Source organism: Pezoporus flaviventris, unplaced genomic scaffold (assembly GCF_033815535.1).
Source record: "Pezoporus flaviventris isolate CSIRO_AGI_PZ_B2104156 unplaced genomic scaffold, CSIRO_AGI_Pfla_v1 ptg000005l, whole genome shotgun sequence".
Taxonomy (NCBI): Eukaryota; Metazoa; Chordata; class Aves; order Psittaciformes; family Psittacidae; genus Pezoporus; species Pezoporus flaviventris.
This window is the reverse complement of record NW_026892553.1, coordinates 2449426-2476830: the sequence shown is the minus strand read 5'-3', so window position 1 is coordinate 2476830 and position 27405 is coordinate 2449426. Positions and strand designations below refer to the sequence as shown.

At 48.5% G+C, this 27405-nt stretch overlaps 2 protein-coding genes across 8 annotated transcripts; both read right to left on the bottom strand.

The window, feature by feature from the left end:
• Window positions 1–520: 520 nt before the first annotated feature.
• LOC133265292 (ras-related protein Rab-6A-like) lies at window positions 521–16963 on the bottom strand. Of its 7 annotated transcripts, none has more exons than XM_061445654.1 (9): window positions 16757–16910; window positions 15100–15158; window positions 13349–13402; window positions 11111–11216; window positions 7402–7510; window positions 7016–7127; window positions 3764–3857; window positions 2311–2377; window positions 521–1777 (listed from the first exon to the last, which is right to left on the bottom strand). In XM_061445654.1, exons 2-9 carry the CDS (start codon window positions 15123–15125, stop codon window positions 1713–1715), a joined length of 633 nt encoding a protein of 210 aa, XP_061301638.1. In that variant the 5' UTR covers window positions 15126–15158; window positions 16757–16910; the 3' UTR covers window positions 521–1712. The 7 variants fall into 7 exon arrangements, 5 of the variants coding, with proteins under 5 accessions (XP_061301638.1, XP_061301639.1, XP_061301640.1 ...); XM_061445655.1 differs by having other exon boundaries at window positions 7402–7507; XM_061445656.1 differs by lacking the exons at window positions 3764–3857; window positions 11111–11216 and adding an exon at window positions 4354–4447 and having other exon boundaries at window positions 7402–7507; window positions 16757–16957.
• Window positions 16964–17374: 411 nt separating this feature from the next.
• Window positions 17375–25870, bottom strand: ARR3 (arrestin 3). The gene is made up of 16 exons (XM_061445650.1): window positions 25758–25870; window positions 24340–24385; window positions 23789–23819; window positions 23360–23420; window positions 23154–23198; window positions 22519–22718; window positions 22344–22403; window positions 22046–22113; window positions 21596–21731; window positions 21411–21495; window positions 21232–21304; window positions 20600–20737; window positions 20010–20093; window positions 19698–19721; window positions 19561–19618; window positions 17375–17613 (listed from the first exon to the last, which is right to left on the bottom strand). Exons 2-16 carry the CDS (start codon window positions 24354–24356, stop codon window positions 17506–17508), a joined length of 1188 nt encoding a protein of 395 aa, XP_061301634.1. The 5' UTR covers window positions 24357–24385; window positions 25758–25870; the 3' UTR covers window positions 17375–17505.
• Between the last annotated feature and the right edge of the window lie 1535 nt (window positions 25871–27405).

Here is a 27405-nt window from a genome sequence, read left to right as displayed (position 1 = left end):
GAACAACAGGTCCGTCACCAGCAGTGAGGGGACACTAAGCCAGGTCCCAGCTAAGGCTGCCCCTTCCCCTCCCTTGAGGGCCTGCAGGCTTCAAAGTGCGCACGCTGTGTCAGTGACTGAGGGACATCTGCTGGGGGACTGTCACCACCACCAAATACTGTTGTCCCCACCCGTCACACCATGGTCTGTTGCTCTCCTGCCCACTAGCATCCTCCCTGTCAACATGACATAGGCTGGGTGATGAAAAGAACAGTGGATGGCTTTCCACCATCCAACTGTTTTATTCTCCTCTCTTTCAACAGACCTACTGGCTTGTGGTTAGGATAGATGGTTAAAAAAAACAAACCCAGGGCTCTATTAACAGAATTAGGAACCAGGGGCAGGGGTTAGAGGATGTATTTCCCAACCTCCAAGGTCAAAAAGTGAGACCAAAATTCACTTCAGCAGCATACAATCTTTCACTCCTCTACCTGGGTCTGACAGCAGATTGCCAAAGCTGAGATGAGCAGTGGCAGGAATGTTGCAGCTTAGAACTACCCCAAAAGTGAAATGGCTACTAGCCCTATTCCCAGAAGCCTGCTACAAAGGGTGAAGCAGCTATGTGTATGACTTCATCAAGCACCAACCCAGGCATGAGAGTACAACAGCCCTCACCAGCCTTCGGTCTGCTGCAGCTCTCCTGGCTCCACGTGAAGAATCTGCCGTCCTATGTTACAAGTAACAGGAGAACAGAAACCAGAAAAGGAGCCTGAGCAGCATCCATGGCTCCTACAGTACGTATTGCTCCTGTAGTGATGGATTTCAGGTTAACTGCTCACTTTTGCTGTAGACAGACAGGACCCAGGTCTCTACAAACCACCCTGAGGGTTTCTTCTCCACCCAGCCTCATGCTGTGAAGCCTCTATACCCTCTTCCTTCCCCGCATCTGACAGCCAACATTCACCAAGCGCCAACATCCTCTGGATGGGAAGATAATCCAACGGAGCAGAGTGGTCTGTGGGATGTCTCTGCTATACAAATGGAAGCAACAAGGCCAAAGCTATCAGAGTTTGGGGTTCTCAGTGCTGTGTGTGACATGAGGGGCAAAACTCAGAAGTCATGAGCAAGAGTTAGCCAAGATCATCCACAGAAAGGAGAAACTGAGGAGCTAATACTGTGTGTGCCCTGCAGGAAGCAAAAGCCTAGAAACAGATAACCTGTATTGTCCAAAAAAGGCAAGGCCAAGTCAAACTGACCGGTTTAAAAGGAGCAGCCTTTCAACAGAGGAAGTGGGGATGCAGGATAAAGGCAGGGCTGGAGTGGCCAAGGATGCAAGGCAGTGAGGAAGGTGGAAAGCCTACCCCCAAGCTTTATTTTTGTCTTCCCTAACTTGGTGGGTTTTCCAATTGCATTCACAAGATATATCTGAGCAGAGAGGCTCGAGGTGGAAAAGAGAGGGAGGAGGAGAGGAAGAGAGACTGTAAAGGGCACCACAGTGCCAAAGTGCAACAACATAAAAGAAAAGAAAAGGAAAGACAGGACACTCATTCTGCACTCAGGGCTCATACCATGCAGTAAGAGGGGCGGCCGGGGCTGCTCCCCACCAGTAAACAGGGAGTTCGCTCGCTTTAGTAGATTGGTTTTTCAGCCCACAGAGTAGGGTTGCCAATGAGCAGTGATGTTCTTCAGTGAGACTGGCCGGTTGGGGAATGTGCTGCTACAGAACGGGCCTGTTAGCAGGAGCACCCGCTCTCCGTTACTGGCTGCTCAGGAGGTTTCTCTAGTTTGATATCAATCACTGCAGGAGACAAGTGAAGGAAAACCCCCAGTTCAAGGAAAAACAAGAAATAAAGAACACAGAAAAGTATCAGTATCTGAAAAGCCTGTTAGGTGGCCCTTCTTAATAGGGGCAGGGGGTTAGCAGAGCATATCCTGCCTACAGGATTAACTGCAAAACCCAAAGACTGTATACCAAAACTACTCAGAGGTTAGAGCTGAGTCAGGCAGGTCTGCACACAAGACAGCCCTGTGTAAAAAAAGTATGGTGTTTTAAATCCATGCAAATTTCTATCCTAAGCTTAAGTGGAGAAAACAAAACTTGTGCTTGCCATTATAAATAGCTGTGTATGTTTATACACAGACAATCAGGATACTCAAGTTATGACCACAGGTAAGCACCGCGCTACAGTGGCAGTTCTAGCCCCATCTCTGCAAAACTCCAGTAAGGCTCACCCCCACAATGTGCCAAAAAGTCAGTTAGCCCAACCTATCAAATGATAATTGTAAAATTCTACAAGAACAGGGTAAGTTACTGCTGAGAAGCAAGGATACTGTCTTCTTTGCTCTTCTCTGGTGTGCTGTCCATCCCAGGTAAGGCAGCAGCCACACGACGGAAAAGCTGAAAAGTGGCAACAGGAAAGTTGAAGGCTTGTCAGAAATAAAAATTCATGTTAAAACACACTGCTCTGCAGCACGTCTTGGAGCCAGAGTTGTACAAACTTGTTAAGTGGGCACTTTAGCAAGCAAAGCAATGATTGACAAATGCCACAAGAATTTTACCTAAGAAATTTACTCAGTAGCGGCTTTATTAAAGCAGTTATTCAATTCCTACAAAACAGTTTTATTTTACCCGTTTCTGCTTGGACAGAACATGAAATTAATTAGTAGCAGTTCTTGCAGGGATGTGCAGAACAATTCCCTCCTGCTCTAAGCAAGAATATCATTTGCCATTTCCAGCCTCAGCTTCTTTTGCACACAGCAATGTCACAAAGCCAGCTCAGGACTTCTGATGGCCTATCTCAAAAGAGACCAAAGTTTTAGGAAGTCTATGGAATACCTGAGGTTTTACAGCCCATCTTTTCACAGTTCACTCCTGCTGTGAACCAGCCATTTCTGAGGAGGACAGTTGGCTCAAGTGAACTGGTTTGAGCTATGAAGGATGCGCTAAGGGCTGGGAAGGGCTATCACAACCCCCCCATAAAAAAACAAAAACCCCACAAAAAAGAAACACAGAAAAAGGTTTTGCATAATTGCCCAAGTCAATGCTTAGAGCTCCTCCTGCTGACACGAATGCAGCAGCTAACACACTACACACACTACCAGGCAGCTAGGTGAGAAGTGCTGCACATAGCACAAGAGGAATCATCTGCTAATGATTATTTTCTCACAGTAGCTAGGCAGGGATTCCTCATCTACGCCTCCAAATTGTGTTATTTGGAAAATCCAGCTGCTGAGGTACCACCGAGGTGCTGCAGTCAGCATCCTTTTGCTCACTGCAAACACCTGCCAGGCAAATAAAGCAGCTAATTTAGAACCAAAGACTAAAGTGGTTCCTTGGTCTTCAATCCAGAACAGCCATAAGAAACAAACCCAAAGCTTCCTAATACCATTGCGAGGTGCTCTTAACCAGTTGATGTACAACAAACTGGTATGTTTCCCTGTACACCAACAGTACTCATGACCCCTGCAGACCCCTGCACCTTACAGCTGCCTTACTCCCAGTGTTCTGTCACACTTCAGAACGACTGCTGAACTAGTTTCTAGTTCAGGAACTATAAGATCACAAGCTTGTAGCAAGAAGCTATGGATGCAAACTGAAACACAAGAAATCCGGATTAATGGCAAGGAGCAAGACACATTTCAGTTCACTGTTCATTCATATTGTTCAGCTGACACTGAACAATACAAGCAAATATCCAGTGGAGCATGAACCCCAAGCAGAAGCATATGCGTAGAGAGCAGTGAAGTACAGATTTCCTGACTTTAGAATAGAACATTGATCTACCTGTTTCACATTGTATCCAGTCTTTGCACTGGTCTCAATAAACATCACATTCAGCTCTTTGGCTCTCTGTTCACCTTCTTCTGTGGTGATTTGCCTGGAAAAAGATGCAAACAAGCAGAAAGACAGAAAGAACAGACAGGAAGAGTTAGAGATATCTGTGACTGAGCTGCTCTTCAGCAGTGGCCTGCTTCACCACTTTTCCACTCTTACAGGAGTTCACAGTGCACCAAGGGAGGCCTCAGGACCTCCGTGTCTTTAAGAGCCCAGATCCTGCAGCTACAAATTAATCAACCTCAGGTCATTTACCCAGGAAATACCTGGACTTATGACTATTAATGACAGATGACTAGCACAGGATGAAGTTTGTGCAGTACATTTGAGCCTCATTCACAGTATTCTCAAGGGAAGGAAGAAGCCCCACACACTGCACCAGACACAAAAAGCAGTTTCCAAATAGAAAGGAGCTCTGTGAGATTACAGAAAGGTTTCAGAAAGGCTCTAGCAGCGAGTACAGGGCAGCAGCAAGTGCCAGGCTGCTGGTTGTGAGCAAGCACCTGCAATTGCATCTCCAATCAACACCCTGTACATACCTGTTTCACATTATATCCTGCTTTAGCACTGGTTTCAATATACATCATATTCAGTTCTTGGGCTTTTCTCTCACCCTCCTCTATAGAAACCTGTCTACAGTAATGAGAACAAATCACAGAAAAGAAAAACCAGAACAAAGAAAAATAGTCCAAAAATGATAAAAAGAAAACTGCAGGAAAAAAAAAACCAGCCACCAACTGGAGCAACATTAACAGGGAAGTAAAATTTAACAGGCTGTACCAAATAAGAACAGTGCTATTTTTAGCTCAGCTTTTTGGGCTCCGAACTTAACTCACATCATCACTTTACCATAGGATGAATGGCTTCCAACACACTATTCTGTTTCAAAAAATGTGACTAGGCTCAGGCTGACACTGTGGCTTTGTCCAGCCTTAAAAGCCCCAGTATTCCAGCCTCACAGAAATCTAACACCCTTTTAAAAGAAGACCGAGGCAGCTTCTTTCATTGGTACCTGCATACAGACTGTAATTCCAAATTCTAGCCTAGACCAGGACTACTGTTACTTACATGAAACTTTTAAAATCAGAATTTCTAGTGCTACATGAATTCCAACTGCAGCTACGATTCAACATTCTGTTATTTTTAATCCTTATGGCAGTGCTGGACCACACTACTTCATTTATGGACTACCAGGAAATACTCCAAGGCTGAAATGATCCCGTTTGGTTTTCCAGTTACACACGAAACTGGATTTGTATAGAAATTAGAAAACCTCAAATCTAAATGCCAGCTTATTCAGTTAGGGAGCTGCAGTTATTTCATGCTCCCAGGAGGGCATAAGAGATACTAACTGGTTAACATCCAGAACTGGCTCAAGTAGAACATGCTGGATTTTGCTCTTCTGCAAGCTGGTTTCAGAGATTAGACTGAGGTGAGGTCTTGCCACCTGGAATTCAATCCAAATCAGCTGTACACATTTTTACCATAGTTCTGAAGCTCTGAGCACCAGGTTTTACCACTACTTCTAAAGTGAAAGGCACTGAGAACGGCCTCCCACTGGAAGTGGGGAAAAGCCAAATAATTGTCAAGACTAAGGTGGTCTGCATGGAGGACACAGAACACATTTCTGTAAGAACCACTGGTACAAAGCCCATACACAATGGCCAGTCAGAGCCTAAGTTTATCCTTTTCCCCACTGACTCAAACCCCTTGCTGGTATTAGAATTGGCTATACTTTTCCTGCTAGGCATTGCAAACTGAAAACTAACATCATGACTTGGGCAGGGACAAAGGGCAAAACACATCTCCTGACCCCAGTTTGTGCAGCCAGGGATGCTGGGTATTGTCTCCCATGAGCATTTGGACAACACCAAAACCACAAGGCAAAAAAAAACACATCACAATACATTCTAAAGCAATATATGTACACTGCAGGAGTGAACAAAACAAGGGTTAGAATTTAAAACATGGCAGCATCAACAAATTGAAGTCATTCTGATGTGCCTATCAGGCACACCATCCCAAGAAACAGAGGAAACAAACAGGCAGTTCAAATAATAGTGCAAGGTTGGTGTGAGAAAACATTAATGTTCCACCTGTAAGCCTTTTCAAGCTGCTAGCTTTTGATCAGAAATGTCTCATGAAAAGCCAAAGGATAATGGTCTGATTTGTAAGACCTCACTTCACTGTGAGATCCAGATCTTCCCCAGTCCTACCTTCTTGAGATGCTTTCTTTTGCATCAGATAAAGTTTCCCCATCATTTCAATACTTCCCATGTCCTATGATACATGAAGCACACATTTCAGAGTGCCCAGTGTACACAAAGATGTTTCAGTTTAAAGTACTGTGACTGTAAGAAACTGCACAGCTTACTCCATCTTCCCATTGCCAATTACTACTGACACTAATCATTCAAATAAAAACCTTTCCTTATCTACACTCTGATGTCTTCAGAAAGAATGAAAATCTCCAAAACCATTAAAATTTTTACGAGATCATCAAGAGAAGAATTTGAAATAGAAACACAGACTTCTAAGAAGCCATTACATTGATTACATTGCTTGAAGTGGTGTTGTAGGACTGAACTTTAAAAGCCAAATGCTTTACTATGTCCAATGTGTCCCAAAACATTCAGTCCATGTGATTTTAAGAGACCAATTAACTTTTTATGTCTCTTGGGGAAATCTGCTTTTGCTAATTTAGTTTCCTCACACATCCACAACAACAGTTTCTGTTAGGGATGACATGAAATTTATACGTAAAGGGAAACCTTTTATACTGACACTGTAAAGTTCATACTGCCTCTTGTAGCAAGAAGAGGCTGTACTGTGAACTTACAGCTGCACATACAGAGTCATGTAAATAGGATCATTGAAAAAAGGCACATTTACTAGCTTTTGCAAGACACCTTTCTGTCTTTATCTCAGCATGGACATAAAAAAATCAGACAAAATACACTATTGGGAAACATGGTATAAAGATACTTCAAGGATTTTTTTTTTCAGGTTGGTTTGTTTTAACCAGAACTATTTGTAGAACAGCAAAAGGAAGTAACTTTGCATATGCTGAAGCCAGAAATGGGAATTTCATGACAAGCTTTTTATGCTTCACTTAAATCCATGACTGTTTTGAAGACAAGACTAGTTGGGCACTTCGTTGCTTTTACTGGTCAGGGCAGCAAGGCTGCCAGCCTCCATTACCTCTTGTCTGCCAGGTCAGTTTTGTTCCCCACCAACATGATGATGACATCGCTCCCTCTCTCTGTCCGAACGTCATCAATCCACTTGGAGGTTTGCTGGAAAGAATTCAAGTCTGTAGGGAAGAAATAAAAGGAGTGCTGAGGATAAAACTTCTTTTCAGAGAGGGAGAATGCTATGCCTGTACTCGGGTGCTTCTCCGAATCTCCCCACACCACACAGAAATCACCCATAAATTGTTTTCTGCTCAAGACAGAAAAACAGGGCTGGGGAGAAAGGGGGGAACATTCCTAATGTTAATCATCCTTTTTGCAGAACTTCTGGTTGTAACTTATTCATTCTGCTAACATGTAGTATTTCAAATAATGAGACACCAAAGCATCACTCACTTGTAATGTCATAGACTACCACAGCAATAGTAGAGTCGCGGATGTAGCTGGGAATGAGACTGCGGAAACGCTCCTGGCCTGCCGTGTCCCAAAGCTGCAGCCGAACCTGCTGGTACCAGGCCAGAGAGAGCACAAAGAAAGAGAGAGACAGCAAGAGAGAAGAGAAAGGAGGAAACTGTCCTTTAGAGAAAAGGCCATTTCTGGAATTAACTGTATGCAGCTCCATGCGAGAAGCCGAAGGCTGACCTTGTAGTCTTGCCCCAAATATCCACACATCACAGAAGTTGGCTTTTCTGACTCCGTGTGTAGATAATTTGCTTTAATGACCTCCTTTGTCCAGATGTTCTGCTATTCCCAAAGAGGTTAAGTCTACTACCTCATTACTGACAGAAGTAGCTAGTAAGTCATACAGAGCTGGTCTTCCTGGTTCACCCAAGGTTAAGCATGGGGTCTCCACAGGACTCCTAGGCTAGAGCATCAAGACTTTTTGAGGCAACTCCCACGACAGACATGCAATTCCCTCAGCCCATACACCATGTGGTAAACCAGCCCCATTCTACAGTATCAAGAATTCAGAAGATGGCAATGGGATTTTTATGCAAGATTAGGGCAATCAGTAACTTAAGTTCCAGCAGATAAAATGCTATACACCATAGGCTTCATGTGACAGAGGGCATCAGGTTCTCCCTTTTCAGATAAGCACAAGAGTCAGAAACAAGCACAAATGCTGTGAGAGGTACAGCTTGTTCTCAAGAGCTGTGCCTGAACACAAACTGATCTACCACATACAATAGCTCTAAGATCTGGTACCTGCCTATTTGAAAGAGCAATGGTCAAAACATGCCCAACTACCACAGTGAACGCTAAACAAAAGCTTTTCACAACTAGGAGTGATACCATTTCCTTCCAAGTCATCACCCCAGGCAACTAGCTCTACAAACAGTGGTACACTGCCAGAAAACAAGATTGCTGTTGGCATTCTCAACAGGCAGGAGTTTCATGGAAGGGCAGACACTAGTTCCCAGCTCAATGACACAAATTGGTCAGATGTGCTCACAAAGCCACTTGTTCAGCAGTGAGGGAGAGCAGCTGAGCAGCACAGAACAGCAGTTAATAAGGCAGCTTGCAGGAGACTGGCTACACAGGGGAACACAGTCTCAGACTGGTAATTGCTTTGTTCAGAAGAAAAACAGAAGCTGGACAGAGTAACATCTGCAAAGTATCTTGCTACCAGCAAATTCAAAACAACATCCTATGTACATCAGGGTATGTAGATCCAATGCCCTGGGGCTTAAGGAAGATTAGGGCTTATAGTTAAAGCAATTAGCTCATGCTTCATTTTGAAGGTAGCCTCGATTACAGTAGCAAAAGTCAAGGCTCTTTCCTACCCCAAGCAACTCAGGGTGACAAACTCCGATACTGGACAATACTACACTTGTGCTGGAAGATCAGACTGATAATGACAGCTTCTGGCTCTTGTTTCTGGACTTTACAACAAGCTTCCACACAGTCCCCCCAAGACATTGCTGCTACACTAGACTATGCAGCCAGAAAGTTTACCAAGGTGGCGACTTAAATACTCCAACCTTCAGTTGCCTTCAAAAAGGCAACCAGAAGAAGTACCGCAGAGCCAGCTCTGGTAATCTTCTTGTAGTGAAGGGTAACACTATCTGAGGCCTTCAGCTATGCAGGTACCATGCAGGCACCCCTGAGGTGACCTGAGAAAACTGCTTCTCATTTCTAGAAGTCAAAGTTTACATGCACCCATTTTGGAGGGGAAGGAAACCCACTCAAACACGACAGTGTGCCAATGACCCCACCAGCCTGGAAAGGTAAGTCCTCAACCAATGAGAATTAACCCAGCCCATCTTAGAAACTAGGCAGCTTTGTTCAGAAAGGGGCCTGAGATGCAGTATGGGCTTTCCTCATGGATCTCTCCACAGGCTAGCTGCGTATTTACTGTTAAGCTGTTGGGCAACTTGAAATGCTGTTTCTTTTTTAGTTCTCAGCTCCCCACACGCTAGGTAACAGTTTTTCTCCATTAGTTAAGAGTACCTTGGCTGGTACTTAAGTATGTCCCATGGGACTGTCCCTATTTTACGCTTCTATGACCAGCAATGACTTACAGGAGGCTGTTCGAGGTTCCCAAACACAGTTAGCACTAAAGACAATGCAAACATATAGCTCTTTCAGAGTGGTAAAGGAAACTGTGTTTTCCTAATTGCACTATAGTGCTTAGCATCATCATGCAATCAGAAGTACATGAGCATGTTCCTTCAGTAACACAAGAAAACCAAAAGCCTCTCAGTCACTAAGAACAGAACAAAGAGCAGTAATAAGAAAAAAAATGAAATTATCTGAAAAGATCAGACCATTACCAAAGTATGAGATTAGATAGCACTTGATTGTTTTTGACATCTGGAAGCTGTTTAAGACTGGCAGGATTCTTCCATGTGTGTGGATAAACAATACCTGTCACAACAGTGGGGAGAAAAGATGCCAAGCTCTGAAGCCTGCCACAGTGCCTCCCCTTGGTGAGTTCCCAGCATCAGCCATCACATGCACATCTCAGCACTCCCCAAACAGATCACTTTAGTTTTTAGATTAGTTTGCATGAAACCAGGAATCCTGCCAGAGTTAACTACTTAAGCTACAGGACTGAGAGAAAGACAATGTAATTATCTGCCCACAGTATGCAAGATAAATCCTAACAGAAGTCTTATTACTTGTTAAGCACTTTAGTTAATCAAAGGGAAACAAATCCCTGGTCCATAAAGCCTAATGATAACCTAGAATTTGTGACAGAATAAAGGTGGGCCAGAGGATTTCATCTGCACTATGTTCTTTACTTAGACTTTATCCACATGCTGTTGGTTCAAAGGTGTAAATCCTGTCTAAATAATTCTGCTGATACTGTAGCTTAAAGGAAAAAGCCAGATAAAGTGGAGTCAATAACAAGAAGTTATAATGAAATAACTGTATTCATATCTTCATATCTTATATTAAAACATTCATGCCAAGATTTACACAGTATTTCCCTTCTAAGCTCATTTATTCCTTAGAAATTATGGTAGTTACGTCTTTCAAGAGCTCTGTTGTGAGAGAACAAGAACTCACATGAATCACCAGCTCTTTTCTTGAATGAAATGGGAATCTTGAATCGTCCTAAGCTGCTACTTAGCTTTTCTTTAAATGATTGTTGTACTATTTTACCTACTCTGACAGTGTTCCTTTGCTTTGGCATCTGAAGTTGTTACTTGTATTACCCCTCTAGTTACCCAGAAAGGAAAATTCTCATTCTGAGGGCTTTTTTAAAACAAACAACAATAATAAATACACAAACCCCAAACCAAACCCCCAAACCAAACCCCCAAGCCAAAACAAAACCCCCAAGTCCCCCACACAGACCAGAAAAACAAGAAAGCTTTTCAAAGGCTATCAATCACCTGACATTACCATCAGCACAGACATATGAGAAATTACAGTCTCTACTCACCTACCTCCAGTTCCCCAGTTTCTGGATTATGGGACGGAGTTACCATTGGTTGTGGGGGAAGATGCTCAGCTACGTTCCCTCAGCCCATGAAACACTTACAGTCCTAGGGCCAATGGCCTATCTTAGCTCTTTTCAGATAACACCACCACTTCCAAACATAAAAGGTACATGTAAAAAGCAAGGTCCCTGCAGTCACTCCAGCTCAATACCTACTTGTAATGTCAAAGACAATGACAGCCACAGCAGAGTCACGGATGTAGCTGGGAATGAGGCTGCGGAACCTCTCCTGCCCGGCTGTATCCCACAGCTGCAGCCTGATCTGGGAAATGGAAAAGCGTAGGGGAAGAGGAAAGGGGGAAGAGCAGGAAAATGGAAAACAAAAACCAAACCTCAAGTGAAATAAAAATTAAAATTAAAAAAAAAAGCAAGGCAAAACTAATGCAACAAAAGAAAAGTCAAAATGGAACAGAAATGTGAAAAGAGCCAACGACACTCCTATCCACATTCTCACAGCAGCCTCAGCCCAGCACGTCTGAGAAATCTCCCTCCCTCCACAGATCCATTTATAACTCACACATGCAAACACATTCTTCCACTTAATCATAAACCCAAGACATCCCTAAGAAAGTACCTTCTAACACCATCTGTTAACGGGGGAAATAAGCATACATACCTCAGTGCATCCTGCCATGCCAGAGCTCTGGCTATACTGGCCACACAAGCAGACTGCAGCCTACAGCTAGCTAGATGTGGTCACTTCCGACCATAAGGACATCACCCAGATACCGATTAACTCACTGGAGAGCCTGACGTGGTGGTATACAGTAGTGGGGTATAAGCCAGAAGAGCAAACACCTTCTAGACTGGCTTATCTTGTGCTGAAATTCGACAAGCCTGGGAAGATACTGAGTCACAGAAAAGGAAATACCAGGTCTTTTAAGAATGAGGTTGCAGCTGTAACATGGGACCGGCAGCCTGACAGCCAGGACTGAGGACAAGGTGTCTCGTGGCCTCAGTTGACTTAATGCCACAGGTTCCACTGCACTGGCAATGTGCTGGAAACAGCACGCTTAGAGCTGCCCTCTGCGGGAGGCTGCTGGAGGCAGTTTTGAAGAACCAAATTCCAGTGTATTTCCCCTTCTTCTGGCTAGTACATGCTACACAGGCCATTGTTAGAGCTGAATGATCTAGCACAGGTATATCTTCAGGATATATTCTTTGGTGTAAGGACATATCAAGTATGGCAAAGCACACACTGCAGTTAGAGGCTCAGCGTTCTTCATTTCCAGCCGAGCAGTGCAAGCCTATTGCAGAACACAGCATTAGCCATAGCTGAGAAATTATTTCAATGTCTGAATCTTCCCAGCTTGTGTGCTTGTATTTGTCCCTCCTTTTATCTTCATTCAACACCTCTCCTTTGTTTATACAGGCTTTATGAGCTGTGGACCACTTACATAATCAAGAAACTAGCAGTATGCCCAATGAATATGGTATTTTTGGGATAGCAGGCCAGCAGGTGAATGACATCCTGACCTACACAGCCACAAGAAATCAAGACTACACTGCTGGAAACCAAATACAGGCATTCCAAGTTGCTTTCACAGGTGTCAAGCAGCATTTCCAGGATCTTTTTCTTCTGCTACTGCCAGTACCATTGAAGAATGTTATCCAAGCAGTTTCTCCCAAAGATTAAGCCAAGGTCTTTCCTAACAGTGAATCACTGGCAAGATGGCAGAGAAGCACTTGGGAAACTCACCACACACACTGGGCTGAGACTTCCTCAGAAGCAACAGACCCAAAGCAACACAAACGACTTCTACTGCACCACTGGTCCCTTCCTTCCCGCACCAGCATCACACTTCTTAGCCAGTAGTAAAACTAGCAAAAAAGGCAAGTACCAGCAAAACATAAATTAATGAAAAGACAAATACTGAAAGACAGGAAAGGGATGCGAGGGACCTCTTTATGCAAAGAGGAATCTCATGCAAGCTAAATCCAAAACTGTTTTATTAACAGTACATTAGAACTGTATTACAAAAGGAGCCTTCCTACAAGAAGAAACTACACCACTGCTGGTAATCATGAAAGACTTCAGACCTGTAACTGCCTCAGCTCTGCTCAGACCCATTTATACAGACAATCCCAGAGGCAGAGCTGCAAATTCTAGAGGCAAACTATGCTTAAAGTACATATAACAGACAGCCCACTCCTCGGGATTTGGACATTAGCTTGCCCCAGTTTTGCATGAAAGATTTTTACTTCATTCTAGAGGTATCGGATATGAACAAATATTGGAAACAAGGAAAGCTGGTCAGTGACAAAGGCTGTCCCTCTGAAGGCTGCTGTGGGATTTTAGCAGCTGTTGGAGGAACGGCCAGTGGAACAGCGTGCACAGTAACCACTGCTCCCAGGACTGCAGTTGCCATGTTATCACAGAGATGCCTCACTTACCGTGCGGTCTTCCAGATACATCGTTTTTGACAGGAAATCAATTCCAATGGTTGCCTGGAAAGAAGAAAAGCATTAGGAACTGCAAGCTTCCTTCCAGCATCTGCAAATCAGAGCTGTCTTCAAAAACTCTCAGGAATGTTCACCAACTTAGAATTAAGCTGCTGAAGTCATCTGCCTTCAATGCAGCTGATAACAACAAAGCAACCTGAATACCTGCACCACTGTCATTTCATATCATTCTTCCAGCACTTCTCAACTGCAAAGAACCTCCGAGTCTTGATTTTAGCCTCAGACATTCATGCATCTTAACACAGATCGCATTTGAACTGGGATCACCTACTCTTCTGGTCTACCACAATTCAGCCTGGTAAGAATTATCTCACTAGGAATATCTAAGAGGTAAAGCAAATTACAGATGTAAATTGTGGGCAACTGTGCTGAAAGCTTAAAAGCAATGTTTATTCAGGCTTTCCATTTCAGAATGTGCTTCCTTTCCAGTGACATTCAGACGCTTCATTTCACAGCTCCTTCCAGTCACGTTTCTATTGCTGCACAGCAATTCTGGTACAAAGACATTTAAAGTAATTTACCAAGCTAGCTGCGCTCCCAGGCACTTAAATCAAGCAGATGTCCTATCATAACCCCGGGAACCAGGAGTCAGGTTACTGATGTAACAGATTTTTGTATTTTAGACAGACTTGCTCCGGTCCTAACAAACACAGGGAGCATTTAACATGTTCTGGAAGATCTCCATCAGAACGCGAACCATTTAACCTTAGAAGAGACCACAACATTCAATTTCTGTAGCTAGCAGCAGCCAGGACACAGTTTGTAACAACTATAATAAGCAGATAAATCTACAAGGGCACCTTTCCAAAGACAGTTCCAGTGAATGACTTGCCACCAAGAAAACAATCTTCTCTTCCTTTTTCAACTTAAAATAACCCAAATCTAAACCAGTAACTCTTTCTGACCCTAACTACAAGATAACACCCTAGTCTTATCTTCTTTAAAGATATTTGGTATTTCCTTGAAATACTGAGAAGTGCTTTTGACATAACTAATTCTTCCTGAAATCGTCAGGCCTCTTACACATTTTCAGATTTCCATCTGCACCTCTTCATCTCTACCATACTCCTTCCCTGTTGAGACTTCGTCAGCTCCCTCTACAGCCTTTTAGTTAAAAAAAAGTAGTAATAATAAAGAAAAAAAAAGAATATGCCATGCTCGCTTCTTGCAGATCTATCTACACACTTTGGATTCAACCATTCCTATTTAAATGGAAAGCTTCTAAAGATGCCAGAGACCAAGAACAATCATAAGCATATTTGTACCTTATTCATTCTGTTTCCTGAGACTCCCATATGCATTGTAAGGCATCCTGACCCTTGTCTTCCCTGTTCACCACCCCATAAACCAATGTTTATCCCCCTTTTCCTCAAGGCTTCTCACACACATACAGGATCTAAACCTTGCTTCTTTTCTGCACACTGCACTTCCTGGCATCATATTAGATGCTTGGCCTTAATTGTGAAGTCTCATCTGCATTTCAAGGCACATTCCACCCTTACAAATGATACTGAAGTGACAGCTCATGGGGAAATGTGCTTGGCCCTAACAGGTCTCACAGGCACAAATACTAATAGAGGGGGATAGATTTATACACACACACATATACATATATATCAATACCAAAACAAAACTCAAACAAATCAAAACCAAAAAGCCACGCTCAAAACGCTACCACATACCTGGTAAGTATTGTCAAAACTGTCATACATAAACCTGGTGATCAGAGAGGTCTTCCCAACTACAAAAGAAGAGAAAAATTACTTTCAAGCAGCAGTGGGAAAAAAAACCCAAACCACCACTGCTTTGGGAGGAATGAATCAGAACGAAGCTGCCAATCTAAGGCCATTTCCCAGCCACCCCCTCCTGCGAAATAACCACCTAAGAAAGTCATTCACAAAATGACAGAACTATGTTAAACCAAATCAATCTCAGTAGGTCAAAAATAAATCATGACAATCACTTGATCCTCAAATTAGATATGTTGTGATGCATCTGACAAAGAGCTATTGGTTTGCTTTAAGCAAGCAATAATCTGCTTTGTTACTCATATTTTGCTACTTATGTAATCACCAGGTCTAGGACTTACAGGCATAAACATCAAACCAATACACACTGATGTCCTGGACATTGTTTAGCTGCCTCTGGCTGGATGGAAAAGCAACATTCAAAACTTACATCCTTTCCTCACAATGAGATTTTAGATAGAAGGTAAATTTTGGTGGCTTGATTAAAAACTTTACATTTGCGTTGCCAAGTATTATCAAAAGACAAAGTGCAGAACGGACAAGAAACAGGAACTAAAGATAAGAGCTCAGATTCTCTCTCAGGAAGCTGGAGGAAGCCAAGAAAAATTCAAAGGCCATGGATAAAAGAAGAGGGTAAATCACCCAGAAAGGTTGTGAAATTGTAACCACTAGGGAAGGTTAAAAACGGGTCAGTCAAACGTCTATCCGCATACCCCTGATCCCACCTTGGTAAGGCAGGGGAATTAAGACAACTTCTGGAAATTCCTCCAAGACCTACAGTTCTGGGACCGAGAAGGGGGGAAGCAATTAAAGATCTAAAGAGAACAATGCAGCAAATACCACCATTTCAAGAAAATGATACAACTCACCCATATATTATGACGGCAGGGGTACAAAAGAGTCAACTTCAGGTAAAACGAAACAAAACAAAACAAACGAAGCTCTAGGCAGCAGCCACACTGCACAACCACCGTTTTGCCATGTACTCTCCCTCCGGTATTTGCCATGCAGCCGGCGTGGACACGGCCAGAGATACAACACCCGGGGCGGAACAGAAGCAGCCCGAGAGCCCCCCCCCACGACTCCTCCCCGCCCCGCCAAACCCCACTGCGGGCGCACTGCGGGCCGGCCCCGGTAGAAGGCCCAGTCCCGGCCAGCGGGAAGCCAGGCCCGAGGGGAGCCAGCGCGGTAAAGACGGGAGCCCCGGGCGCTCCCCAGGCCTTCGCCTTCCCCCAGCGGAGGCGCAAGGCCGGAGCACGGCGAGGCCGCCTCTCCCTGGGGCGGGCGCCCTCTGGCCGCCGCCTCCCGCGTGGGCCCCGGGCGGCTCGCTGCCGCCTCCCTCCTCAGCAGAGAAATGCGCTTGACGGTTCTGCCGCTGCCAGACCCTCACGGGTCCCCACCCAGCGGCCCTCGACGGATCCTCACCCCCCCCCCTTCCCGGAGCGCCTTTAGGGCTTTCTGCCCCCAACACACGCTCCGAGCCTTTAACGGGCGCTCGCCGCCCCCCGCAGCGGAAGGCCCGTGACGGCTCCTCACCCCCCCCACCCCGGCGCCAGGCCGCAGCCGCCCGCCGCGCCCCCGCGCCGCTCACCGCTCTGCTCGCCCAGGAAGACGAGCTTGAACTTCCTCAGCGGGTTCCCGAACTCGCCGCCGCTGCTGGGCGCGGACATGGCGGCGCGGGGGGGCCGAGCCGGAGCCGTGACTGAGGAGAAGGAGACACCGCCGAGCACACACCGGCACCACCGCCGCCCCGCGCGTCACGTTCACCGGCGTCACCGGGACGTCACCGCGCACCGCCTTCCCGGGGCGGGCGGTTGCCACGGCGACGGGAGCGGTCGCCCCTGAGGCCTGCGTGTGGGGCCCGGCCTAGGGCCGCGTCCTGCAGCTGCCCCCCTGCCCTCCTTCCTCCGCTTCGAGGAACCGCCCGCTCGCTTCAGGCTCGTCCGAGGCCCCGGTACCACCACACGGAGCCTGCACCGGGCCACTGGGGCGGGTTTATTGATAACTGTGTCACAGAGTATTGCAGCACGCAGGCAAACGACAAACACGCTGATGACGGTGGGCTCCGGCCCACCCTCCTCGTCCCTTCGCTGGCGCCTATGGGTGAAGGAGGTGCGGGCATCGTCCTGCACGCAGTCGGGCTTTTCCAGGGTTCCGGGAGGAGATGCAGCGGCTCCTACCGCCCCAGCCAGGGCTTGGTGTCGGGGAAGGAGGTGCAGCTAGGGGAACACATGGCGGGATGTGCACCGCGTGTGGTACAGCGGGGAAAATGCTATGGGCATCTATGCCCCAAACCAGGGCGGGTGAGACAGGTGGCTGTATGTGCGAGCAGGCAGCAGCTTAGCTTTCCTCTTTGTCAGCCTCCTCCTTCTCATCTTCATCGTCTTTCTCCCCCTTGAGTTTGTGGCGAGCGAATTCCTCGATGACGATGTCCTCCTCACTGGAAGGGAGAGCAGAGTGTGGTGAGCATGGAAGGGTGGCCATGGGGAGCCCACTGGCTGGCTGCCTGGACACACCACAGTGAAGAGGGCAAAATCTTAGAAGACTGAGGCTCCCTTTTTACAAGGTGTCACGTGGAAAAGACAAGGAGTAATGGGCACAAGTTAATCCTGGGGAGATTGAGATGGACACAAGGGGAAAAATATTCCCAGCGAGAGCAACCAGCCATTGGAATAATCACCCCTGGAAGTGGTAGATTCCCCAGCACTGGACACTGGTAAGATTTGCCTGGACAGTGTTGGGATATCTAGACTAGGTCATGTTTTGCTTAGAAAGTTGGACCAGATGATCCTTGAGGTCCCTTCCAACCTGGAATTCTATGAAAACCCTGCCGACACCCAAACACCCGCATCCTAACTCTGCTCCTACTAGGGGATAATGCAGTGCTCACCTTGCCTTGTCACCCCACACACTTCGGGGGAGAGCAGGGTCACTGCACCCCACAGCCTGACCTGAGTACACAAACCCAGGGCAGATCACTGGCTTGACTGTGAGCATGTGCGACTGGAGGAGCTGGGCTCCTGCCTGTGACTTTCACCAGTTTTTAAGGACAATATTATGTATTGTCAAGGGAAAAAAGAGAAGGAAAAGAAATTGAAGTGGAGACAAAGAGATTAGTTACCTTCTTGCGAAAGGCAAGCAGCAGATGACATCAAGGGAGAGCCGCATAATGAGAAGTGGGCAAAGAAAACAGAAAAAAAAAACAGTCAGCAAAACTGATTCCAAAAGCTTGAGAATGTGAAACCACTTGACAAAAGTTTACAGGGAGTGATGGTGGGGACAGGCCAAGAGACTTCCTCCTCTGGAAGTTTAAATATCCTCGCTGAGCTGGGAAACCGATCGGCTTTGGTGTGAAAGCCTTGCAGTTGCAGTCTGAGTTTCCAGGCCCCAAATCCCAGTGCTCATGTCCCATTGCAGGGTGTAACCAGACACTAAAGCAGCCTTTGGGGGCTTTGCAGGCCAGGGCCGGCTATGGGGCTGGTTGGTGGCTGTGGCTGCCAGGCATGGCTGCCAGGAATGGGTTTGGCATGCTGTAGCTTCCCAGAGGGAAGCAATCCCAGCTGTGGCTTCAGCTGGAATAAGCTCGTGTAGTGGGAGGAGGACTCTGGCAGTGAGGAGTGCATGAGGCCATAACGAGTCCGGCTTCCAGCAGCCCAGGGACCTCAGCATGGGGAGGATGGGGACCAAGGCCATAGGGGACATAGTGTCCACTGGTGGCACTTGTGACTGGGAGACACAGCACTGCCAGCTGCTTCCGAAGGACAAGGCAAGGCCAGGGCTTGCTGCAGAGGATGCTGCGTGTTTGGAGCAAGGAGAGTTGCAAAATAAGCCCTGCCTGAACATTTGCAGAGCATGTGCCAAGCCCAGCATTTGAGTCCTCTTAGACTGTGACGATGCTCCTGCTGCTGTGGGGGGTGTCATCCTGTCTGCTGTTGCATGGGGGCTCAGGGCTTTGGGGCCTGGATGATTTAATCCAAGGATGTAACCTCAAACTGGAATGAGGCGTCACATCTATTTGTGATGGGTCTCTGTGGTTTATGTGTTAGAGGAAACACTGGCCTGAGGTATAAGTGTTTCTTTACCTTGGCTTATCTGTACTCCAGCACAGGGAGGCAAGGATTGGAAGAGAGACAGATGTTAGTTAGTACAGAAAGGACATTTCAACTGACATCTCTTCTTAATGCTCAGGTGTGTTTCTGGAAAGAGCTGTTGGGATGGGTGGCAGCTGCTCCCACACTGGTCCTGGAGAGAGGCTGCCACACAGCCAGAGGAGCTCTGCCTGTCACACAGCCACAGTCACACAGTCCCATTGCACAGATGCACTGCTTTTACAAATCCGCCTCCGAATGGGGACTGCCTTTTCCTCCCCTGAGTGTCAGCAGCATCCAGGCACTACTTACCATCCGCAGGCTTTGGGTGCATCAGGATGACAGGCATCTCGACACCAACATCACTGGAAGGGAAAACGCTTGTTTCAATAAACCTGTCCGGTGTCACATCGTGCTCAGACCCACGGGCAGCTCTCCCCTTACCTGGAAGTGAGATCCCCCAGGATGCTGTGGCAGCAGGAGAGAAGGAACAGAAATCAGCCAAGGCAGAGGAGGGGAGTATTAGACTTTGCTTTATAATAACGTAGAAGATGATGTATAATAGGGGTGAAGGGCAGAGATGATGGGGCTGGAGGAGTGGGAGTCAGAGGACAGCGCAGTGCCCAGCTGCTCCATGGCCCAGGGAGGAGGGGAGGGGCCAATGGCGTGAGTCCCTTTGCCATCTGCCCAGTGGTAGAAGATTCCACAGCACAGCCCAAGAGGATACTCCCTGACCTCGCACCCGCAGAGTCTCACCCTCCTCGGGACACCACCAGGTTGACCTTCACTTTGTAGGACACCAGGATGCCCAGCACCTCCTTGTCCATGCCAGGTCTCAGGCTAGGAAAAAGGCAGAGTGGGGTGGTGAGGTGGGCAGTGCTGCCCGCGTACCCTGTCTGCTCCCCTCCCCAGCAGCTCCCAGGGCTGTCTCTGTGCCCCGTTTCATGTGGGTGCACTGGGGTATAGCACAAGAGGACAACACAATGTAGTAGGAAAAGAGAGGTGAGGGCAGGTCATTTGGCTGAAGCCACAGAGCAGTTTCTGGAGGTCACTTGAGATGTGTGAGCTAGGATTTACTCCTGAAACAAGACCTGATGCAACTGTGTAGAGGGACAATGGTTGGGACCTGGAGGCTACGCCTCTTCTACAAGATGGAAAGGTGGGTCTGTGGTCATGTCACGAAATCCCTACATTTTCCAGCTGGGTGGGCTGGGTTCAGTCACAGGAGGTGTGGGGGATCCTTGGTGGGAGCCCAGAGCATCCTGAGAAGCGGGAAGCTGCCAGACTCAAGGCAAGGCACAGGTCCAGCTGTGGTGGGGAGCAGAGGGAGCCCACCTGGCTCTTACATGGTAGTGGAGGCCAGGTTGGTGTCCTCATGCTTGAGCTTGCCATCGAGAGCCAGGCCTCTCTTCTCACGGTTGGCCGAGAGCAAGGGGGTGACGGAGTATGTTTTGGAGAAGGTGGAGTTAGCTGCCACGTTCTCACTGGAAGGGGTTGGAAAGGAGAGCTCAGAGCCTGCACCAGCCTGGTGGGTGCTCAGCACTCACTGGGGATACTCATCGTGCCAGGCATGCAGGCAGAGCCAGACATCCCACCCTGTCCTCCCCACGCAGCTGCCTGGGCCTGTTTCCTCCTTTCATTCCCATGTACAACCACTTTTTCCTGTCCCCCACCTCTGCCCTGGCCCTCCTCGCCCTCAGAGGTGCAGAGGCTGTGGCTGGCCTCAGGCATGCAAAGTGAGGAGAGGAAGTAGCCAGGGGACAGCTGTGCACTGTCCCCCAGGGACCTGCCCAGCCCAGCTTATGCTGGGGGCACAGTGTCCACAGCCTTCCCTCTCCTCTGCTTCCTCTGCATCTGCACTGCTAACCCTGATATTTCTGCTGCCTGATGTAAAACCATCACTCTCCCCTCCTCCTCCTCCTTTCTCTTCCTTCCTCTGGCTGTGATACTGCACCATCCCCAGCCCCTTTTTACTTACTTTATCTCCTCAGTGCACACAGTCTTCGTGTACTTATCCAGAGAATAGAGGACCACGTCTGTGATCTGCTCAACTGAGGAAAGACAAGTGGGAGCAATTTTGGTGATGTGGCAGAGGTCCCCATCTCTGACAGGGAGGCCAGGATGTGGTGGGTGCTGTGCCCCTCCTGCCCCTCTCACCTGAGATCTTAATTTTTTTCACAATCTTGTTGGTGGTGTTGTTGATGTTGACGGTCACATTGATGGGGTCTCCATGGTAATAGATCTGCAGTAGGAAGAAGCTTGGTTATGTGATCAGGCACCCTGGTCACCATCCTTGGGGATGCACATGGTGGCACGAGCCAGGGGATAGGCTCTGTACTGACCTCCTTATCCAGGGAAGCTTCGAGGTGCAGGGGCTTGTCAGACATCATGAACTGCCGGGTGGTCTCCGACTTTGGGGCTGGCCCCATCTTCAGGGGTGCAAACTGGATCTTGCGGATGATCAGGCGCACTGAGTTCCTGCAGGACAAAAAGCAGTCACCCCCAGTCTCCTTGGCAGGGGCATGTCAATACAGCCTTCTAGGGGGGCACTTTGGCCATCTTTGGGGACATCACAGTGTATCCAGCCAAAGGATGCAAGCTGCAGCCTGCTCTTAGAACATGTTGGGTGTTGACATGGGGATCACTGCCGCTCCTTCAGGTGAAGTGCCTCGCCCAAGCACGGCACAGGCTGACAGCACGTCCTTGGCTCAACTCCTGAGATGGTTACCCCAGAATGATCCCATGGTTTGGTTTTAGGGTCATGGGGCAGGAAAGGGATCCCCTGCAAATACCTCTTGTGAATTTTCTCCTCCAGATTTTCAGCGCAAAATCCTTTGACCTCGAAGTCCACACCACAGGCCTGTGGGGACATGTATGGTCACTAAGCAGGGGGAGCTCAGAGCTACTCCTCCTTTCTCCACTGCATCCCTGGAGATGCTGGTCCCAAGTCCATTCATCCTTCCTCCCCAACCCTCACCCATGGGCCATATTGCCATGGAAGAGAATCAGCTCTCATTTTTTGCACCCCGCAACTTAACCTTCTGCCAGGGGGAATGGGTCCAGGGACACGGGTCAGGGACAGCAGCTCACCTTTCCCACATCATCCGGTCCTGGCTGGAGGGTGACCGAGCAGGGCAGGTTGGTGGCAACCTGGGCAGAACAGGGAAAGAGAGAAAAAAGTGAATAAAGAATGTGCCCAGCGATGAGCCCTGGTGCACACCATGGGGGGGGTGGGTGTGATCAGGAAGGGTAGAGCATCCCCCACCTCAAAGGTGAAGGGGTAGGCATTCTCCCCAAGCTTCTTCATCAGCTTCTCCTGCAAAGGAGTGAGGGTTTTGGGTGTCTGGTCCGGCACTGGTGGGAAGATCTGGGTGGTGAGGACATAGAGGTCCTTCCTGAACGTCAGTCCGATAACGTCAAGGTCGTCTCGGCCATAGCGAAACGCGCAGGTCAGCGTCACGTACACTGAAGTGGGATGGAAACAGAGAGGAGAAGGGTTAGGAAGAAGGTAGGATAAAGGGGAGGCATGGGGAAAGCGTTAAATAAAGAGGAAAGAAAGAAAAACTAATATCTCTTCAGCAGACACAGGACTGTTTTCAGGACCTGGACCTCAAGCGCTAAGTTTACAGATTCACTTGATTTACAGATTAACTTAATGAAGTTAACACATCTTTCTGCAAGGCACAAGTAGCTTCAGAGCCGGTGCCCCATGCAGAAGAAATGAGAAGAAAGAGGCAGCCTTCCCCTCCAGGTCACCTTCTAGGACCCTGATGTACAAGCAGCTGTATATGAACCCTTTAGACATGGCAGCTTTAACCTGACTCCAATCCCAGGTTGCTGAGGAGCTTTGCACTGGTTTCCATTTCTTCCCCTTAAAACATGGTGTTTCTGTATTAATACCTTTTCTGTCCTTTAGGTACTCTGGGTCAATCAGGCAAACACCATCTGCAAACAGAGAAGGGCCGGTGAGCTCAGCTGCCTGGGCAGATCCTTGCAGAAACACAGCATTTCCTAAGTTCCAGCCATCTGCCATCTGCCCACCAGCTGGGAAGGTGACCAAGCATTGCCTGTGCTTCTCTCTCTGTGAGAGGCATGGCTCCACTCACCTACAGAGTCCACTGAATCCACGTGGTCCACAAAGTCTCTCTTCCCCAGGTAGATGGATAGCTGGAGGCAGCATGTGGTTAAAAGAAAGAGGGAAATAAGTGTTTGCCATTGAATTAGCCAAAATGTTCAATCTTTAAGTTGTATTATGGGGCTCCTTAACCCTGCTGATAACATGTTGGACCAGGCCTTGCATTTAAAGGTTCATATAGTTGGGGTTTTATTCATCTCTGTTTTGAAAAGCAAGCCCTATGATGGCATCAGAGCAGGCACAGCAGGAATCAGTCAGGTTTCAAAGGGAAGGGAAACCCAGCCTATGTCCTGTCCAATGGGCAGAGCCACCTCAAAGGAGACCCAGCACAGCCCACACTTAGGCTGACTCACACCCAGGGATGGGGCACATGGTACCCTCCCTGTGTGCAGGGACTCACCTTGCTGTTGGGGCTGGTCTTCTTGAACACCCTGCAGAGGAGACACAGACAGACATGTTGGGAAGCCTGGATGAGGCTGCATGAGGTGGCACATCCCACTCCCAGGACAGGGAGGGAGAGGGATGGCCATTCTTCTCCCTGGAGCAAGGAGGAGCAGGCTTTCCTGCAAGCCTGCAAGCGTGGTGCATCTCCAAGACCTGTGCCAGAGCACGCACAGGATGTCCTGCCCTTGGGAATTTTGGTATCCTGCAAATTCAGAGCCAAACCCACCCCATTCACCAGGCTACCCAGGGAGATGTCATGCTCCTGAGCTCCATGCATGACCATTGAGGAGGGGGTACGTTAGCTGTCTGTGTCTTAAGAGCAAGAAAGCACCAACGCACAGAAGAAAAGAGAATGTGTTTTGTTGGCACTACAATGGCTCACTCAATCTCTCTACAGTGAGCTCGTGTATCGGCCATGAGGGGAGCCAGGGGGTTCCTTTTCTCCCTCTGCTCCTGTCCCGCAGCACACTCTGCTCCATCCCAATTAAAACAAATCAAACCACTTACTTTGCTCCATCTGCCATTTTAAGTCAGTGGCTGTGCAGGTGGGGATCTGTGGGGAGATGGAGAAGAGGTGCTGGGTGAGGCGGTGGGGAAGGGGCAACTGCAGCAGGACAGAATCATGTGCTAACACACTTGGAGAGCACTGCTGAGCCTTTTGCCTCGGCAGAGCTCAGATGCTCCAGGTTCAGCTTCGAGACAGCACATGAGGCACATGGTAGTTCTGTGACCCAGTGGGGCAGCCAAGCTGAGGAAACCCCTTCCCCCTGCTGAAAAGGCGGTGAAGAGGAGGTGGAAGAGAAAAAGGGAGAGCAATGCTCCAGGCAGGCAGGCTTCAGAAAATAGGAAGCTCACAAGTGACTCTGAAGGGAGCAAGATCAAGTCTGGAACAGGCAGGAAAATGAACAAAAGAGCTTACAGAGTTTCAATTTTATCAATTTCTGTTGTCTGCAAGAAATTGGTGGCATGGCTGAACAGCAGGAGCACGCTTGTTTTGTCCCGTCACTCACCAGTGAGTGAGGAAACCGTAAGCAGAAAGGTCAAGGGCACCTTAACGTTCACCCTGTGGGCAGGGGTGTCTCAGGGTGCAGAGCCCCTCCATCCCCATTCCTGGTTGGCAGTGCCAGTGATGGTTCCAGGAGGGCAGCTCTTGCAGCTCTGCCTTCATGCTGCCCAGCCCTGCCCAGTGGTGCCGCCTGTGTTTTGGTTGCTTGAGCCTGATGTCCAGAATTAAACCGTAACTATCACACGGATCACCAGCTGATCACCCGGATATTAGATGGGATGAGCTCAGCTTCTTAAAGTTAGGTAGCTCTTGACGTTAGCAGAGCCTAAGCCCCAGCAGGGTTCTAAGCCCCAGGGGCACGTGGGCACATTGCTTCTTTATGCAACCACAGGGATGCTGAGGAGAAAGAAGTTGATACAGGGGGGAGGAGATTATCCTCTTCCCCATGGAAAAACAAGGGATTAGTCCCAGACACAGGATCTTTGATGCCATCAAGTTCTTCGGGATGTGAAGCTTGGGCATGCTCAGCTGCACGGTTTCTTGGGCAGCAGCAAGAAAAGTTGTGAAGGGAGTGGGAGCAGCAGAGCAGTGCCACAGGCTCAGCCTTCTCCAGAATCCAGGAATTGGAGATAAAGTGATGAAAGGTGGAGAAGAGCTGAACTCCTCATCTCCCAAGATCCAGAGAGGGGACTTGGCCCCTCCTACTTTGCTAAACTCTCTCTTGCTGCTACTGAACCCCTTCACCCATGCCCTCTGGCTCTGCCAACACTGAAATCCTTTTGGCCACGTTTATCTCCCTTCAGCCCCAAACCACTCTCCTTCCAGCCCCAGTCCAGCACCAACGTCCCTGCTGCCAAGTGTTTGACCAAACAGCAGAATCAGTGCCCCAAAGCACCTGCAGGGCCCAGGCAGCACTCACCCGGCAGGTGGACAGACAGACAGGCAGACAGACGCTCTCCTCTTCCTCTCCCACCACGTCCTGCTGCCACGCAGTCACAACAGGCTGCTCCCAGAGCTGAAGCTTCTTATACCCCTCTGATGGTCCCTCCCCTGGCATCTGATCTTTGGCTGGAGATGCAGGGGTGTGTGTGTGTGTGTGTGTACCTTGGGAGAGGTACTTTCAGGAGGAATCCTATTAGTTTATTAGTTGGAGAGACGCTCCGTAAGTAAGAGTGAGCTATAAATACAGCTTCTGCCAGAGTCCTGGGAAAGCCGCTTATGGAGATTGGCAAAGCAGGCTTAGGAGCAAGGTGATGGTAATTGAGGTGGAAGCTCTGCTCCTGGTGGGCAGGGGCAGATTTCCACGGCGGCTGTCTGCAGCTGCTCCCATGGCAAGGGGAGCAGGGCCAGCCCTGGGCACAAGCATGGATGGAGATGGCAGAGACAGATGTGCCCGGTTTTATCCCTCCCTCATGCACTTTGCTGGATGGCCAACTGACGGACAGGAGGTGCAGGCAGCTTCTTGCATGGCCAATATGCCCATGTGGCTAGTCACCTAACGGTGATCCACTGTGGTCCAGGGCACACGGGACACCCTTGCTACAGGGATGCTGCTGTACAAGATCAAAGACACACATGAGGCTCAGGGCTGCAGTGGCAGCTGCCACACCAGGCTGTTTGACCCTGCAGGCAGCAGGAAGGGCCAGCCATCCCTCAGTGGTGGGACACAGACCTGTCACCATCCCCCAGCCCCGCTGGGCAAGCCCCACATCATTTCATAACACCACAGGCTGTCCTCACCTGACCCTATTAGCACATCATTAATTCAAGGTTTGCTGCTGCAAATAGAAAACTCTTGAAAGCACGGAGTGGATTTGCCTTATGCCAGCCAGGAGAGAAGCATTCCTCACTATTGTTCTTCCTTGGCTGCAGCCAGTGCAGGGGATCCCACTCCCAGAGAGGTGGCTGCAGGATGCTCATTGACGCTGCCCCTGGGCTGGCCCTAGGGACAGAGCACAGACTACAGGGGCAGCCCAGGGCAGCCTGCAAACTGCTCCAGCAAGGCCCCTCTCATCTTCCTCACCTCCAGCATCCCTCAAGCCCTTGCCTGCTCAGCCAGACCCTTTACTTTGAGCGCACACTTGGTCCTGGCTCAGACCCCAGAGCTGAGCGCTGAGGTCAGGATGCCCCTGCTCATGGCTGTGCCTCAGGACGAAGACACAGCCATAATCTCCTCCCTGCGCTCTGCATCAGCCTAACAACCTTCATCACCTGGGTACCAGCTCCTCTCAAACGCAGCCCACCTGTGTCCTTATTCCTATGGGCCACTGGTAGCCACCAGGAGCCACCAGGGCATGCCAGCCCCACTGCCCAGGGCTTTAGCTGTCACACACGTTGCACAAAGGCCGGGACTTGTGATCTCTTTAATTGCACACAGGAGAGCTTCTTAGTTTGCAGCTTAGCGGGTGCTATTTCTGCCAAGGTCAGGGGGACACGTGAACTGTGACCTCCCCCCTGGCGAGTGGAAGAGGAGGAGGCAGCCCCACCTGGACCCCGGGGGGACAGGGAAGTGCCCACCCCCAGCGCCATGCCCCAGGCACCTCATCCTGAGCTCTCTGTTTGCTGCT